We start from the raw sequence: 17,856 nt of genomic DNA, 5'->3' as shown, positions 1-17,856 counted from the left end.
TCATCCTAAGCGAGAGGGACAGTTCGGAGGTGTTAGGGACGTGCCCTGGAGGCACAGGGCAGGGGCAGCTCCTCAGTGTAGCCGGAGGGATCTGGAGCTCTGACGATCTGCAGGAGGGCAGGGAGGGGGCCTGGGTAGTCAGGGCACCCCAGAGGGGCATGGAGGGGCCCCATCTGTGAGCAGGGCACATGGCTTTCTATGATGAGATGCCTGGAGCCTCCAGCCGGGCCAGGTGGACATGACTTCGTGCTCTGGTGGCAAGGGTGTGCCCAGCCCCTCTCGTGTGGCTCTAAGTCCCTTCAGATGAGGACCACTCTGTCTCTGTCGCTCTCATACCAGGACGTCTCATCCAGACCCTTCCTGGCAGCACCCTCCTGGCTCCGGCCTGCATTGCTCTCCCACTCTCATGCCTGTGACCTGACTGTGGATGTTACTGGGTGGCTGCCATTGTCATTGCTGGCCAAAAAGCCATTTGGGTTATTTTCAGAGCTGCTGTCAGGCTGGAACCAAGTTCTGTGCCACCCAGATGCACAGAACATCACAGAACAAGAGCACGTGGCTCCCGCCCCCTAACTGCATAACCGCAGAGGGAAGGTGACTTTGGATGATGAGTCCAGGCCCTGGATCAGTCCGGAGCACTTGTGCTTACAGATGGGCCGGCCAGGCTCTTTCCAGTCCTGCCACGGCCATCTTCAAGGCTGTTCTAGACCCACAGCACCACGGGGTGGCCAGGCGGGAGATTGCAGGCCCCTCCTTCTCAGGCTGTGCCAGCTCTGGGCTTCCCTCCTCCTTTGTTTCCAGCGCTCACGGCTCACTTATCCCATCCGTCAACTTATCATCACGGGTGTACGCGTGCCAGAGAGATGCTTCTTACTGAGGCTGCCTTCTCCTGTCCCCAAGGAACATACTGCCTAGTTACTGAATCAGAACCCACATGTGGAAATTTAATAGGGCACAAGAGATAATCAACAAAACTCGGTAGCAATGCCAGAAAAGGTACTAGAAAAATGTGACTGTGGGTGGGACATGCGGGGTGAGTGCCACTGGGAGGCGGCAGCATAGGATAGTGTGTTCTCGGGGGCTCTGGAGAAGAGTTGGGACCCTGTGATGCTTGGAAGAGTGGGTGTTGCCAAGTGATGGCGGAGCATCCCTGAGGCGTAGTGGGGACAGTGAGGAGCCCACTCCACTTGGCACCAGGGTTTGTCTGGGAACAGTCTTGGGTTGTACAGTCAGAGAAGAATTGGGCATGGTGGGTCACGCCTGTAATCTCAACATTTTGGGAGGCCGAGGCGGGCAGATCACTTGAGGTCAGGAGTTCGAGACCAGCCTGGCCAACATGGCAAAACCCCATCTCTACTAAAGACACAAAAATTAGCCAGGTGTGGTGGTGGGTGCCTGTAATCCTAGCTACTTGGGAGGCTGAGGCAGGAGAATCACTTGAATCGGGAGGGGGAGGTTGCAGTGAGCTGAGATCATGCCATTGCACTTCAGCCTGGGCAACAGAATGAGACTCTGTCTTAGAAAAAAAAAAAATTAGGACGTATATTCATTAGCTAGGGTTGCATGGCAGTGCTGCAGTTAAACAACAGCAATATGCTGTCTCCTGGTTCAGATCTGAGTGTTGGCAGAGTTGGCGTCTTCCTCCATCCCTGGCCTGCAGATGGCCATCATTTCCCCATGTCTGCACATGGTCTTCCTCTGTGTGTGTCTGTGTCCTAATCGCCTTATAAGGACACCAGTCATAATGGATTAGGACCCACCCTAGTGACTTCATTTTACCTCTTGAAAGACCCTATCTCCCAGTTCAGTCCCGTCCTCAGGCATGGGGAGTGGGGCTTCAGTATGAACTTGGGAACACCGCTCAACCCATCACAGGAAGAGTCAGGCTTGGAGGCCTGGAAAGGCTGTGGGCTTCACTCTCAGGGCATGGACAGCTTGCTGGGAACTGCCTCAGTACAGGCGAGAGCTTTGGGATGGTGGTTTGTGGGCAGAGGAGCGTGTGTGGGGAGAAGATTATTATGAAGTCAGGGACCAGCGAGTGGCTTCCTGGATTAAGAGACTTCAGGAACATTGATTCCGGGAGCTGGGAAGAGGCCGTGGTGCTGGGCCATAGCCCTTGTTCCATCCGTGTCCCAGGAGGGCAGGCCAGAACAAGCTGGTGCCACTGTGCTGGTGGGTACCAGGCACCCTGGGGAGGGTGGACATCTATGGGAACAGGGCCGGATAATCCAATTCTCAATCATTCCGAATGCCCCTTGTGGGCGTGGCCTCACCACATCCCTGCAACCACCCCGGGATGTGCGTGGCATCACTGGCCTTGTTTACAGATATAGAGAAGGATTGGAGCATCGGTGGTCTCAGTCAGAGCAACTGGACTGGCCCTCATTTTGCTTCCTGGACTGTTCTCTACCATGACGGCTTCCTTCCGGCAGTCTTTCCTGGCTTCCTTGGCCCTGGGTGTTATGGCCTCAGTGCTAGGTGCCCCCGTTCCTTGGCATGTTATTGGCATTTGACCTGCTTCCTGGACCCTCCCCGATGACAATAGTACAGTGAGTTTTTCATGCACACCTGCTAGTGCCAGGGTTTAAACATATGAGGTCCATCCTCAGCACCTGCTGGATGCTGGCCATCTCTGAGTGAGGGCAACAGGACCACAACACTGAGTAGGGGAGGGGCTACAACCCTCTGAATCAGGTGCTGTTCTTGTCCTCATTTTACAGCGAAGAAACTGAGGCACAGCCAGGCAAAGTTTCTTGGCCAGCGCCATATAGCTGATATGAGATGGAGCTAGGATTCAAACCCGGACAGCTCAGGTCCTCTGCAGACCCTGCAGCGGTGCCCAGTCAGGTGAGGGAGGTGGATGCATCATTATTTGGCCAAGATGAGCAGCCTGGGGCCCTTGGCCGGCACAGCAAGGTGGGGGCTCCTCCCAGGTGGGTAGGAAAAGGGTGCCTGTCGCATGATGGAGGACAAGCAGGAGTCTCCCAGGCCACAGGTTGGTGCGGGGAGGGGAAAGAAAGGGCATTCGGGGCTGAGAAGGCTGCATGTGCAAGGGCTCCAGGGCCTGAGAAGAATGGGCGTGGGTTTCACTCCAACCCCTGCTTTCAAAAGATACTGAGAGAACTTAGATCCTGCTGACCCTGTCCCCAGTGCCCTGCTCTACCAGCAACACAATGGGGCCCCTCTTGCCCCAGTTTCCTGCCATACAATATGGGCCCCTGGGAATGGGGAGTGGCCCAAGAAGCCGGACTGAGCCCAGCTCTGAGAGCCGGTGTTGGCGTGGTGTTGGAGGCACACATAGCCGGGGTCTCCCACGTGCAGGCGTGCCCTGTGATGTGGACCAGTAGCCGCTCTTCAACACCTGCCTGCTCCCCTGAGGACATTTCCCACTGGGAGCCTGTCGTGTGCCAGGCCTCTCAGCGGCTCTCTAGGGAAGCATCACTCCCATTTTCCAGACAAGGAAAGCAAGGCTCAGCAGAGTTAAGTCATGTGTCCAAGGTCTCAGCTAGTGGAAGTTTGCCCCAGGTCCAGTGTCAGGCCGGCTGGCTTCAAACTGCACCTTCAGGGGCTCATTTCCTCCTTCCTCCACCCCTGTTGTCCTCTCGGATCTGCCTGTTTGTCACTTAACTTCCATTTTCTTGTAAGTTCCGTAGCTGCCGCTACCAGTCGGATGAGGGAGAGGTCACCTGGTGGAGTGGATGGGTAGTAAGGTGTGACTCGGCTGGCCACTTGTGTGAACTATTCCCCTCCCGTTTCTGGACTCGTGGAAGCCTGTGGTTGGGACTTCCCCATCTCCCCTTGCCTCCCGCTTCATGGTGTCTGATTTGGAGAGGCAGAGAGAGAAGACGGGAGCATTTCCGTTTCCCAGGGGCTGATATTAGCTCTCAAAAGAACACAGCCCACCATCCAATCAAAGAAAGCCTCTTTCCACCTCCCATCCAAAAATAAGGATGATAGAGAAATAAGCGACAGTCGCCTTTTTCAGGGAACCAGAAATAGCCTCCTGGGCTCCCCGCTCTGGCTTCCCGAGTCTTCATTCTGTCTATTCTGGGAGAAGAACTGCTGGTGCCGCACTGTCACTGCGAGCTTCCCGTGATTGAGAGGGAGGAACCCCTGCTGTCGCGGTCCCTCAGGCAGGCAGAGCTGGCTTGTCTGGTACCGAGATGGTGGGGATGCACCTGAGCGCCACCCGCCAGTGAGGACAGCTGGGCCTGGTTCCTTCCCAGCCTCCCGCTCAGCCGTAGTGTTCTCTGGCTGGGTCCAGTTCGTGCATCCTAAGAGTAGCAGGTTGGGCCTTTGCTCTGGCTGTTCCCCCTGCCTGGATGGTACCTCTCCCAGATGTGCTCCCCCAACCCCCCCGGTCTTTGCAAGGTGCCCCTCACCATGTTGTTCAAATCACATACCCCACCTCTGCTGACACCCCGGCACCTGCATTTTCTGCTTAACGTTTCCCTGCAAGCTCCAGCCAGCTATACGTTCCACTTCTCTCTGGATTTTTGTTTGGGTCCCTTCTGCTAGAATGTAAGCTCTTCGAGAACAGGGATGCCTCTGTTTTATTTATTGCTGTATCCTTAGCTTCTAGAATTTAATAGAGGCTCAACATATTTTTCTGTTGGTGAATGGTTATTGGCACCAAAATAAGAACAATAGTACTATGTTTCTTACTTACTATGACTTCATGGGCATGTCGGGATGCTTTTGGCTACCAGAAACTGACTGAAGCAGTGCAGACATCGCAACCTGTCATGCCCAGCATCCCAGTGGGGGCAGCTCGGGATGCGGAACAGTCTGTGGCCAATGAGAGACTGGGTCCTTCCCATCATGTGCTCTGTGGGCTCAAGACTGTCTTCAGCGAAGGCTGGTGCCCGAGCTTGGAATACAAGCCCATCCTAGCAATGTCGCTGGGCAAGTCACGACTGAGCCCCACCCCACCCCAGAGCAGGAGTGGTCCAGGCAGCTGGTGTGTCTGCCGCTCAGGGTGTGGTCAGCAAGCCCCAGACTGGGATGAATGAACAAGAATGATCATGCATACCTCCCTGCTTTCCTGGCCCACCCAATTCCGGCTACCACCTAGACCGCTGTCCTATGTACCAGAGCCTGGGATTTCAGAAGGGTGGGGGTGTCTGGCCTAATGCTGGATGTGACCCATTCTTTGGAAATGTCTTGTTGCTTTTCATCTGGACTCCAGACATCTCCGGAGGAAGATGGGCTCCCCTTGTTCTTTCTCTGACTTCACCTTGGATCCAGTGGGGATGGGAAACAAGACTCAATGCGTGTGCTGGGAGGACTGGAGGAGCCCGTGGCTGTGAAGCACGCACTTACCCAGTGTCCTGCAGAGAGCAAGCACTCTGGATGGCGGCTACTGCCACTAGGGTTTTTTCCCCCTTAATTTATTGATATAATTTATGTATCATAAATTTACCTTTTTATTTTTTCTGAGATGGAGTCTTGCTCTGTCACCCAGGCTAGAGTGCAGTGGTGCAATCTTGGCTCACTGCAACCTCCGCCTCCCAGATTCAAAGGATTCTTCTGCCTCAGCCTCCCGAGTAGCTGGGATTACAGGCCCAGCTAATTTTTGTATTTTTAGTAGAGATGGGGTTTCACCATATTGGCCAGGCTGTTCTCAAACTCCTGACTTCAGGTGATCTGCTTGCCTTGGCCTCCCAGAGTGCTGGGATTACAAGCGTGAGCCACTGCACCCAGCCAAATTTACCTTTTTTAAGTATACATCTAGTTCTGTAGTTTTGATTATATTCACAAAATTGTGCAACCATCACTACTAACTCTAGAACGTTTTCATCACCCCCAAAGAAATGTACCCGTTTGCAGTCACTCCCAGTCCCTTCCTTCTCCAGCTCTTGTTAACCATTGATCTCTTTTTTGTCTCTGTGGATTTGCCTGTTCTGGACATTTCAGGTAAATGGGATCCTACAATATGTGGTCTTTTGTGCCTGGCTTCTTCCACTTAGCACAGTGTTTTCAGGGTTCCTCTGTGTTGTAGCTTGTCTCAATACTTTGTTCTTTTTCATGGCTGAATAATATTCCACTCTGTGGGTAGACCACATTTTGTTTATTTCTTCTGCAGTTGATAGGCTTCTGGATTGTTTCCTCTTTTGGACTGATGAGTAATGCTGCTGTGAACCATTCCTAGGATCTTATGTGGACTTATGTACCATTTTCTTGGATATAAGAAGTGGAGTTGCTGGACATATGGCCACTCTGTTTAATTGTTTGAAAAACCACGAGACTGTTTCCCAAGTAGCTGTACCATTTCTCTATTCCCACCAGCAATGTATGAGGGTTTGAACTTTCCCATACTCTCAACGACACTTCTTATTGTCTATCTCTTTTATTAGAGTTATCTTGGTAGGTGTAAAGTGGTGTCTTATTGTGGTTTCGATTTGCGTTTCCCCGATGGCTAATAATGTGCTTATTGGCCATTTATATATCTTATTTTGAGAACTTTCTATTCACATCCTTTGCTCATTTTTAAATAGATATATCTTTTTATTGTTTAGTTGTTAATAGTGTTTTATATATTTTGAATACTAGATCCTTCTTGTGATTTGCAAATATTTCCCCCCATTCCCTGGGTTGTCTTTGCATTTTCTTTTTCTCTCTTCATCCCATCTTCTGAGGATGCATTTTTTTTGTAGTACTCTTTGAAGCAAAAACGTTTTTAATTTTGATGATGCCCAATGTATTCCATTTTTCACTGGGCTGCTTTTGCTTAGATAGTGTCCTATCTAAGAAGCCATTGCCTAATGCATGGTCATGAAGGTTCACATCTATGTTTTCTTTTAAGAATTTTGTAGTTTTAGCTCTTATAATGAGATCACCATGAATTTTGAATTAATTTTGTATGATGTGAAGTAGGGTTTCATCTTCATTCTTTTGCATGTGAGTATTCAGTTGTCCTAGCACCATTTGTTAAAACGAATATTCTTTCTGCCCCTTGAATTGTCTTGGCACCCTCGTAGAAAATCAGCTGAGCATAGATGCACGAGTTTATTTCCAGATTCTCTATCTATTTGATTGATCTTTATGTCTGTGCTTATGCCGGCACCACATTGTCTCTAGCTGTGTAGTAAGTTTTGTAATGAGGAAGTGTGAGTCTTCCAACTCTTTCTTTTCCCAGATATTTTAGTGGTTCTGAATCTCTTGCATTTTCATGGGAATTTTAGGATCAGCTTGTCATTTCCTGCAAAGTAAAAGCTGCAGTTTTGATGGTATCGCATTGAGTCTGTAGATCAATTTGTGTTTATTGCCAACTTAACAATATTAAATCTCCTGTTAAAGAACATTGTGTGTCTTTCCATTTATTGAAGTCTTCTTTAATTTCTTTCAATGATATTTTGTAGTTTTCAGTGTTTAAGTCTTACGCTTATTTGTTAAATTTATTTTGTTTTGATGCTTTTATAAATGGAATTGTTCTCTTAACTTCGCGTTTGGATTGTTCACTGCTGGGGTATAGAAATACAATTGAGTCCAGGCATGGTAGCTTACACCTGTAATCCCAGTACTGTATGAGGGTTTGAACTTTCCCATACCCTCAACGACACTTCTTATTGTCTATCTCTTTTATTATAGTTATCTTGGTAGGTGTAAAGTGGTGTCTCATTGTGGTTTCGATTTGTGTTTTTGAGGCTGAAGAGGGAAGATCACTTGAGCCCAGCAGTTTGAGACAAGCCTGGGCAACATAGTGAGACCCCATTGCTGCCAATTACTTGGGCATGGTGATGCATGCCTGTAGTCCTAGTTACTTAGAAGGCTGAGCGGGGAGGATCCCTTGAGCCTGGGAGGTTGAGGCTGCAGTGAGCTGTGATCGTGCCACTGCACTCTAGCCTGGCAGCAGAGTGAGACCCTGTCTAAAATACATATATATAATTTTTTTTAATTTAAAAAGTACAGTTGCTTTTCATATATTGGTGTTGTATCCTGCAACCTTGCTCAACTCATGTATTAGCTCTAATGGTTTTGGAGGGTTTTTTTTTATATGTGCATTCCTTGGGATTTTCTATATACAGGATCCTATTATCTGCAAATAGAGATGGTTTCACTTCTTTCCTTCCACTCTGGATGCTTTCTGTTTCATTTTTCTTGCCTAATGGCCACGGCTAGAACCTCCAGTACAGTGTTGAGTAGAAGTGGCCAGAGCAGACCTCCTTATCTTGTTCCTGATCTTAAGGGAAGTGTCTGGTCTTTCATGGGGGAGACTGGGTTTTTCTAGAAGGTTGAGGAAGCTTTCTTATGTTCCTAGTTTGTGGAGCATTTTTCTCATGAAAGGGTGTTAGATTTTGTCAAATGCTTTTTCTGCGCCCATTGAGATGATCATGTGGCTTTTATCCTTTATTAATATGCTGTATTGCCTTAGTTGATGCCGTGTGTTGATGCTGCTATTGTTTTGAGGTTTGCCGCAGAGCAGAGTAGCACACTGTTAGGAACCCCTTGAGCCAGGGAGCTCAGTGGGCACATTTTCTGTGAGGAAGACCATGGTCAACAGCAGGGGCCTGGGAGTCGGATGGTCCGGGTATGTACCACTGGCTCACTGTGGAACTCTTATGCAGGGAGTGCCACCTCTGTGCCTTAGTTTCCTCATCTGTAAAATTCTCAGGGGACAGGAGTGCTTCCTTGTGGGGTTCTTAGGAGGGTAAATGAGTTACTGTGTAACTATGTGGAACAGTGTCTGGCATGAAACAGATGCAGTTTATTGAGACATTGACTGCTGGCCACTAGTGACATTATGTAAAAGCTTGGATGGGCCGAGTTGGGGATGGACAGTTGAGGAGGGCATTGAAATCTGAAAGCCAAGCTGATTCACATGCTCTAAAAACTCTGGGGGCCAGAGGGAGTCTGGAACCTCTTAGAGGAGGTGGCCTCTTTGACCCCAGCAGCCTCCAAATCTTCCTGTGGGAGGAGAGGCCAAGGGTGGAGCCCAGGCTGGTGAGCCAGTGCCTGCCTGAAACCTGCTCATGGCAGAACCCTCCAGCTTGTTCAGGCCTGAGCACCATATCCTTTGGAGCTGGGTTGTAGGAGCTGTGTGTTTGCAGCAAGGAGCCTTTTGCACAGACTGCTTCCTCCTTTGATAGCCATGGAGGGCCTGCCAGTGCTCACAGCATTCCCACCCTGCCTGGGGCCTTGTTTGGAAAATGGTTTTCAGCTGAGCATCGGCTCCCCTCCTTCCCTACCCTGACTTTCCTAACACCCCCTCTCCTGGGCTGCCAGGTGAACCTGGCTCCTTGTCCTGGCTCTGCTGGTGACTGCTGTGTGACCTTGGGGCCTCTGTTTCTGGACACTGTCAGGGTCCACTGTGGATTGAACGGGCCTCTGTGCAGATGGCCTCCAAGTCACTGTCTGCCAGGGGCTTGGGAAACACTGGCTGCAGACCACCCTCCTAGTGCTCCAGAGAAACCGCCACCCCACAAATCCTTCGTCTGTTTGGCGTTTAGACTGTGAGGATGGGAGTCGAGGGACGGGAATGAGGATGAGGAGGGAGATAAAAGCACTTTTATATGCCCTGTGTAATTCTTGGCATTTGCTTTTATGAGATAAACGAGGCTGGATCTACCTTGATTTAATGTACTGACCTCCTAGCCAGCCAAGTAGCTGGAAGCTGGAGACAGGCCGCTTCGCTCTGTTTACTTTGGGTTTGGTTTCCAAGCCTGTGGGTGGCAGACTGCCCCTGCCCCACTAATGCTCAGCCTTTCCTGGCCCTTGTGCCCTGGAGTACAGGGTGGTCCCACCTCCTGGGGAGTCTGTGGTCTTATCAGGGAAGGGGGACAATGACAAGAAACAATAATAACAAACCAGTGATTTCATCATCAGCAGAGAGATTCCAAATACATTCTGTTATCGCACAAAAATCTGTTTACCCCTGCTTGCTGCCGGGCACAAGCCAAGATGAACAGAACGGGTCAGCTTTCGAGCATTTTAGAAAGTTGGGCTCACCCTTAGAATCCACTGGGCAGGCCTGGAGAGGGGCCCAGGAACGCCAAGCTGTGAAGGGTGAGGAGGCATTGACAGAGGGACAAGCCTCAGCCTGGGCTGGAGCGTGCAGCAGAGATGCAGTGAGCGTGCCGGGGAGGCCACCTCTGGAGCACCGCGAGATGCCCTCCATTATGTTAAGTAGTTGGCAGGTGAGGGGTCAGGCGGTATCCACGTGGGAACAGTTGTGTCACCACAGACTAGTTCTTTAATCTCTCTGACCCCAGTTTCCTCCTCATGGGATTATTTTGCAAACTGTGGAGATGTTGCCTGCAAAACCCTCAGCACAGTGCTAGACACATGCTAACAGCTATACTGTCACTGCGATTATTATTAAGCCAGTGTATCACACAGTGGGAAAGTCTTTATTGAACCAGAAAAACAGCCATGGTTTATTAAGTGAGGATCCAGGTTACAAAACAGTATCCTGTTTGCAAAGCTCTCTGTGTGTAAATGTCCGCATGACCAAAAGGCCACTGTGGTGGGAGTACTAGTTGTACTGTCTATGAATATGTACATTTTTGACTTTTCTGTGCTCTTCGGATTTTACACAGTGATCATACACAGGTTTTGTAATGACAGAAGTGTTGTTAGTGTAACGGCAGGGTATGCTGTGGTTGTAGTTCACACACACATGAGCACACAGGACTGCAGAGTTTGGGGATGGTCAGGTCCGGGAGCTCAGGGGCACTGAAGGTGACCCCTGGGGTGGGGTGGGCTGTCACAGGACGTGCACCTGGGGCGGCTGCCCAGAACCTGTGCTGACCAGGCCTCCCCTCTGCCCTAGATGACAGGATCTGCTCGCCGCCCTTCATGGAGCTCACGAGCCTGTGTGGGGATGACACCATGCGGCTGCTGGAGAAGAACGGCCTGGCTTTCCCGTTCAGTGCGTACCACTCCAGCTCCACCCGAGGGCAGGCAATGCAGGCCGTGGGCCAGCATGGGTTGGGGGGAGGGGGAGCAGGGTGGAGTTTACAGTCCGCTCTGGGTTTAAGCTCACCCGAGAATGGATGAGGGCGTGGCCCTGGGTCTCACCTCCACTTACACCATAGAAATGGGCCTGGTGCAGGACACAGGGCAACATGCTCTCCTGCCTGGCCGGTGGTGCCTACCCACATCACCCTGAGTGCAGATACCAGGTGTCCAGAGTCTGTGTCTCAGCTAGAGTTCTTTTCTAGACATGCCAAGTCCCCCTGCCTTGTGGGCGAATGTCCTCACTAATTTCTCTCTGCTTTTTTCTCCCCAACCCACAGTTTGCAAAACCAGAGTGGCTCACGGCACCAACTCTCACGAGGTGAGTGGAAGCAGATCTGACTGTCTGTCACCCAGACCCCCATCCTTTCAACTCATTGTGTCTCATTGCGACCCTGGCAAATTCTGTGTGCCAAATTCCTCACTGCCACTGCTCCTGCCCTGCTGTCAGCCCTGGCTCCTTGTAGACAGCCTCCCTCCCTTCCCTGGACTCCAGAGCAATCGAACAGGAGTGCTGTGGCTTCATACACCGTCCGTGCTCTCACCGCAAGGCCTATCCTGTCTCCAAGGCAGGAGTTTGTGCTGGGGACCCACCTGTCCTCCGTGGAGCCTGTCTTAGCTCTGGCAGCCATAACAAAGCCCCATGCACTGGCTGGCTTAGCCACATTTATTTTCTCACAGCTCTGGAGGCAAAAGTCCCACAGATCAAGGTGCCAGCAGGGTCAGTTTCTGATGAGGGCTCTCTTCTTAGCTTGCAGATGGCCACCTTCATGTCCTCACACGGCCTCTTCTGTGTGTGAATGAGGAGGGGCAGAAAGCAAGAGCAAGCTGTCTGATTTCTTCTGATAGGGGCACTAATCCCATCGTGACGGCCCTGCCCTCAAGACCTCCCAAAGGCCCCACCTCCAGATACCACCACAGTGGGGCACGGGCTTCCGTGTATGAATTCTGGGCCACATGTTCAGTCCATGGTGGAGCTTGCACAGGTCATGCCCCAGCCCGGCCCGCCCTGTAGGGCTGTCTGTCCTTTGGGCCATCAGTGTCATTTCCTCGAGGGCCTGGCACTAGGCTGTGCCCACCGGAAGGCTCTGTCACTGCCACAGGGGTCTGCCATGCTGCTGAATTTAGATGGGCTGGGGAGGAAAAGGGGGCTGCTTGGGATCAACCCTGTCGCATGCTTTGATTCATAGTTCACCACACACCTATTCATTCTTTTATTCACTCTATGGATGTTCCCGACCACCTTGAGGACCACAGGGACAAGGGGACAGATGTGTAGGATGTAAGTCCTGTCCCTAGAGACAGCCAAGGAGGCTGTGAGGACTCCAGGGGCAAGAAGAGCAGACGGTCACGAAGGGGCTTTCCTGGGGCTGGGGCCCACTCCACCCTCGGGAGCCACGCCTGGGGCCTTGCCTTTGCCCTGGGCACAGCCCTGCCTGGGGTCTCCCCACTGGGCACATGTGGGGGTGCGCTGGGCAACAGCCATCTGACCAGAGTGGGATCGCTGGAGACGGCCTGTTCCTGGAAAGCCCCACCACCAGAAATGCCCCCCAGAGCTCACAACTAAAAGGGAGGACTCAGCAGCATGGAGCTTCCCTGGGTTGCATTCTGCTCTTTATCCCTGGCCTACAGTTACGGGGAAACGTCAGTAGACGCTGTCGGTGTAGCACGGAGTGTGCCGTCATGGGAAGGAGTGTGGGGACAGCTCGTCATCCAGTTGTCAGTTGTCTTCTGAAATCAGGAGCCCTCATGGAGTCTTCCTGTGGGTGCCCCCACCCCCAGCCGCAGCCTGCCTGGACTCTGTACCCGGTGGTGGGGGGCACAGGGCACCCTTCAGGATGTGCCAGTCCAGGGATGAAGCAGGAAGTCTCAAGAGCAGCAGCGCCAGTCCCCAGGGCCCCCCAGCCCCAGTACCTGCCTGCCTGCCTTCCACCCGCCCCTTTTCACCACCCGATGGTTCCTTTGTGTGTCAGTTGCTTGGGTGTTATCTGATGGAAGCACTAGCACAGTCATTAGTGTGATTAGATCAGCCTAACTCAGAACCAGGCAGCCCGGGGGAGGGAGCTGCTTCTGCGAGTCACTTGAGGCCTGAGGGGCCGGGCTGGGGAATCACACAGACCTGGGACCAATTCTGGTGCTGTGTGTTGCTGTTCCTGTGACTTTGGCAAATTACTCAGCCACCCAGAGTATCCATCCACATTTGTGACTGAGATGTAGTGGCTTCTGTGAAGGATGAGGGGTCCATGCCTGGGCTGCCTGGGGTCTGCCCTGGTGGACTGTTGGATAAGCTGTCGGAACCAGCTGCCCTGGAGCCTGCTGGGTACTTGCTGAAGGGGATGAGGGTTATGGATCCAGGTGAACCCCTCTCAAGATGCCCCTGATGGGCCTCGGGACTCTCAGTCCTCAAGTATGGGGTCAGCACACTCAGGGGAAGCTATATATCACCCCTCATTCTAGCCATCTGGCTCCAGGATGTTCCCATGGGGACCCCTCCCCCCACCCCCCAGCAGGCACTCTGGGTCTACTGGCAGCAATGTGTGCCACCGCTTCCTATGCACTCAGAGACCCCTAGTGGGCTCTTGTGTGCAGACGGAGCATGTTGGCATCACAGAGATGTGCCCTCTGGGGTGGACACCATCCACCAGATGGGTAGAGGTGGACAAGCTCCTCACAGATTCCAGGGGTACCCGGGGAAGCCGAGTGCAGCGGGGGTGGAGGATAGCACCATGCGTGGCTGGCTTTAGGCAGCTGGTGCTTCTGATCAAGGGTCCTCGTCTGCATCCCAGCCCGCCTACTCCCTGCCTCTGAATCTCCCAGCCCCAGACTGAACCCAGACCGGGGCCAGTTCTACCAAACCACTCTGTTCATTTTATGTTCACAGAACCATTTGGGTTTTTGTTTTGTTTTTGAGGCAGTTTGAGGGTACTCATTTGCTCCACAGTGGAATCTGTCTTTTTTTTTTTTTTTAGCTATAACAGCCAAAAGCTCAAAGCACCCCTGAAGTCACCCATGATTTTACAGAGGCGACGGTGGTGCTTAAGCAGGGTGGGGGCCCAGCCTGGGCTCACACAACAAGTGCCGAGCAGGGACTCCACCCCTGCCTGACTCCAGAGCTGCTCATGTTTTTCCTGTCCTTTATTCTTGTCAGAAGGCTGAAAAGACATTCATTGCCCCGCAGTGCTCCCAGCACAGACACAAACTTTTTGTTTTTCCCATGTGGCCTGCATTTCCACGTCTGTCCTGCCCAGCTGGGTTCCAGGCACGTAGGGCCGGCGCTCCGTGACAGCTGCCATGAGGGGTGGCAGCTGGGGAGGCAGCCAGTTGTCCAGGGCCCATTATCCCTGCTCACCAGCCCCAGGCGTCTGGTGGCTCCTTCCTGGGGCCCTGCGGGATGAGGGATTAGCCGTGACCCCTGCACAGGCAGCTGGATCGGCTGGGCCTATGTCCACCCCTCCGTCCTTAGAGCAGGCCCTGAGCAGAGCCCGTGCCAGCCGTGGCTGAGAGGTTTTTGGCAGCTGCCCCCTGCACTCCCACCTCAGCCCCTACCAGATCCTCCTGTCAGGGACCTTTGTCCCCAGAGGAGTCAGGGACCAGGAGCACACAGGCCTGTTGTCTGCAGAATGTCGTGCGGCTTGGTGTGTCTGGGCGAGGCTGAGTGCCGTGCAGACCCAATTCCATCCTGGGCTCGCTCACTCTCTGGCAGTCACTGAACTTCTCAGCGCCTGATGGTCCTCATTTGTGAGAGGGAGAGGTTGTATGCTCACCTCAGAGGCGCATTATGAGGGGGACACTAGGTATCTCATGTACGTGCTCAGAACAGGGCCCAGCTTGTCACAACTGCTCGACAAGAGGCAACCATTGTCCTCAGACAGGCTTTGGCCCAGGGCCTCCTGACTCCTGCACCCGAGTCATCTGCTTCCTTCCCCCTCCTCCCGGGTCTTTGTGGAGGATCCTTTAGGAGGTCAGAGGGTTGAGCAGCACACAGCCGCAGGAGTCCCCTTCCCTGGACCACAGTGTGACTAGTGGCTCCACACTCTCAGAAGTCATGCAGTGCACAGCCAGCTCAATCGCACTTGGCAGGCCCCGTGGAGGCAAGATCTCCAACCCCGCAGTGCATCCCCAGGTGTTCTTTGCAAGTCCCTCTCCACTCACCCTGACTTGAGGTTCCTCTCGGGGAGTCCTCATGCCCCGGGACCAGGGATGGACTTGGTGGCGGTGTGCTGGACAGGTCGGGGGCTGAGAGGGTGGTGGATTCTGACAGAGCTTTTGACCCCTCGTCTTCCCAGATGGCTATCGTGTTCAACCAGGAGGGCCTGAACGCCATCCAGCCACCCTGCGTGGTCCAGAATTTCATCAACCACAACGCCGTCCTGTACAAGGTGTTCGTGGTGGGCGAGTCCTACACCGTGGTCCAGAGGCCCTCGCTCAAGAACTTCTCTGCAGGCACATCAGGTAACCGCTCCTCTTGCCATCTTGGGCTGAGCGAGACTCTGGGGCCCAGCTAGGATGTGGCAGCAGCTGTCTGTCCTTCGGCACTCTCCCCGCCACCTCATGTTCTTTCTGGTGGGATGGAGAGGCCCTCTGAAGGTGGAAAGAGTTGTGTACAGTGGATAGATAAAGAAGTCTTGGGGAACTAATAAAATGTCCCTGTTCCCTGCGTCACTGTAGGGAACCCATCCACCTGAACCACCACAGACTCCAGGAAGCATCCGAAGTGTTCTGTCCCCAGAACGCTTCTTGGGGACTCACACAGTAATGAGATTCGTGGAGGAACACGCTGGGCTAGGTGTGGCCGGCTTGGCATGGACCGGCCTCCAGGGAAGTGAGGGCGGGTGCTGCCTGCTGTCTCCTGCTGAGCCGTCTTTACCTTGGGTCTCTTTTTCCCCCTGGGGGAGCCTAAGACCAAGTTGCCCATTGCCTGCGTAGCTGCCTGGGTGAGTCAGGCTCTGTTAGAAGCAGCAGCCACCGGGTCACAGGTCTTCTTGGGTGCAGGACTCCCACCGTGCCAGTGAGCGGGTTTTGAGTCAGTGGACGGTGGTCTAGGGGTCCTGTGGGTGTCGCGTAGGGCACTCTCTGCATGGTGCTGTTGTCACTGGGCCTGGGAGGCAGCCCTCCAGGGAGCAGCCTGCGGACCTGCTACGCTGAGGGACCTTCCTTCCTCCAGTAGCTCACCGCCCTCTCCAGCCTCAGCCATTTTAAAAATGGACACTGAGTTAAAGATTTGCTGGCAGTGGAGCTGCTCGAAAGAATGTTCTAGTGGCTTCTGAAGGCATCTCGAAGGCACATTCTGGACACCTCTGGAAGAGTGGCGGTGTCTTGGAATAAGTGTGGCTTTCCAGGAGGACCCCTTGGAGAACACTCACTGCCCCGCTGTGGTTTGTTCAAATAAGCTGCACTTTTCTTCCAGCGAGGGGGACCCACATCCATCAGAAGCATTCAGACACCAGCTGCTTCACCTCCACCTGAGCTGACAGATGTGTCCTGTTGGTGTCCTCCTCCGGGGACTGCCTGTGGCCATCCATGCCTCCTGGCGGGTGTCCAGCCCCTCATGGAGGAGGCACAGCTGCTGCGGTCGCCCCTCTCAGCCATTCTTCCCCCAGATGCCTCTTCTCTTACCATTGACACAACACAGAGAGCAGAGGCTTTGGAAACGTGCAGGTGTTCCTCTTCCTCCTGAGGGCAGGCAGACGTCCCAGCCACGCATGTGGCTCCCGGACTCAAGGCTGTATTTTCAGGGTTTGGGACATCCTGGCCCCAGTCCCCATCCACTGGGTGGGAGCCAAATGCTGGAAGCGTATTTTTATATGTGGCTGTATACCACCAAAAGATATTCCTCCAGGTGATGGGCTGGAAGAGGCTGACATTTTAAAAAATGCTCTTTATTCCCTGATTTTGAAAAAAATAATGCTTTATGGAAAATAAATTAAGAGGAGTTACTCCTTTCTGTTTTTACCCAAGTCACTCTATCCCTAAAAGAAATTTACTCTAAAAGAAATGTACAGAAGTGTGGTTGGATTTTTTAGTTTTTTTGTTTCTCCTTTTTCTTCCTAGTTGCAAAATGCTGGGCGAGTTGCTGTCTTTTCGCTGGGAACATTAGTGGCAGAGCAGGCTCCTGTCCTGTATCTGTGAGGACAGGACTCCTTGCCTGTACGTCTTCTCATCTGGCCATTTCTAGATTGCCAGTTTGCCATAAAATGCAGACCAGGAGACCAGACATGGTAGCTCATGCCGTAATCCCAGTTCTTTGAGAGGCCCAGGTGGGAATATTGCTTGAGGCCAGGACTGAGACCAGTCTGGGCAGCACAGTCAAACCATCTCTACAGAAAAAAACATTTCAAAATTAGCTGAGCATGGTGGAATGCACCTGCAGTCCCAGCTACTCAGGAGGCTGAGGCAGGAGGATCGCTTGAGCCCAGGAGTTTAAGGTTGCAGTGAGCTGTGGTCACACCACTGCACTCCAGCCTGGGTGACAGAGCAAGACCCTGCCTCTTAGAAAAAAAAAAAAAAAAAAAAAAAAGCAGACTAAGCCCAAATAGTAGAGAAACACATGGAGCTGGAGGAGAACTGTTTATTATGCTCGTGTGAACTGAGTAACTGTGAGTGTGTCTCTCCATCCCCAAAGCTGATTCTGTGTCCTGTCTCCAGGGCACTGTGCCAAGGAACTAACGTATGCTCTGTGGTTTTTACGTGTATGTTCTCTTTCTGGATAAGAAATACAATGCAACAGCAGCCCTTTGAGCTGGACCAGTTGGAAAGGGGATTTGGGGCTCTGGCCTCTTTCCAGCCCTCAGCCCAGCTTTCCAGCTTCCTTTGCCAAATGACAAGTCCCCCCCAGCATCCCGTGGCCACACAGGGATGGCAGCTCCTTGAGTGGGATTTTTCTGGACCTGGGATAGAGAC

General features: G+C 52.6%; 1 protein-coding gene across 2 annotated transcripts in view; it reads left to right on the top strand.

Annotated features, from left to right (window-relative positions):
- Nucleotides 1-17,856, top strand: part of ITPK1 (inositol-tetrakisphosphate 1-kinase) — a 179,118-nt gene that overhangs the window by 145,835 nt on the left and 15,427 nt on the right. For both annotated transcript variants that reach the window (XM_021675721.2, XM_064375179.1), the window contains 3 exons: nt 10,772-10,870; nt 11,238-11,278; nt 15,243-15,408. In XM_021675721.2, coding sequence (XP_021531396.2) covers nt 10,772-10,870; nt 11,238-11,278; nt 15,243-15,408 — 306 coding nt within the window. The remainder of the gene's footprint in view (nt 1-10,771; nt 10,871-11,237; nt 11,279-15,242; nt 15,409-17,856) is intronic.

The sequence above is a fragment of the Aotus nancymaae genome, unplaced genomic scaffold (genome assembly GCF_030222135.1).
Source record: "Aotus nancymaae isolate 86718 unplaced genomic scaffold, 86718_ANA_hifiasm-v0.15.2.pri h1tg000011l, whole genome shotgun sequence".
Lineage (NCBI taxonomy): Eukaryota > Metazoa > Chordata > Mammalia > Primates > Aotidae > Aotus > Aotus nancymaae.
Note: the sequence above shows the minus strand (reverse complement) of the source record. Positions and strands in the feature narration are given on the sequence as shown.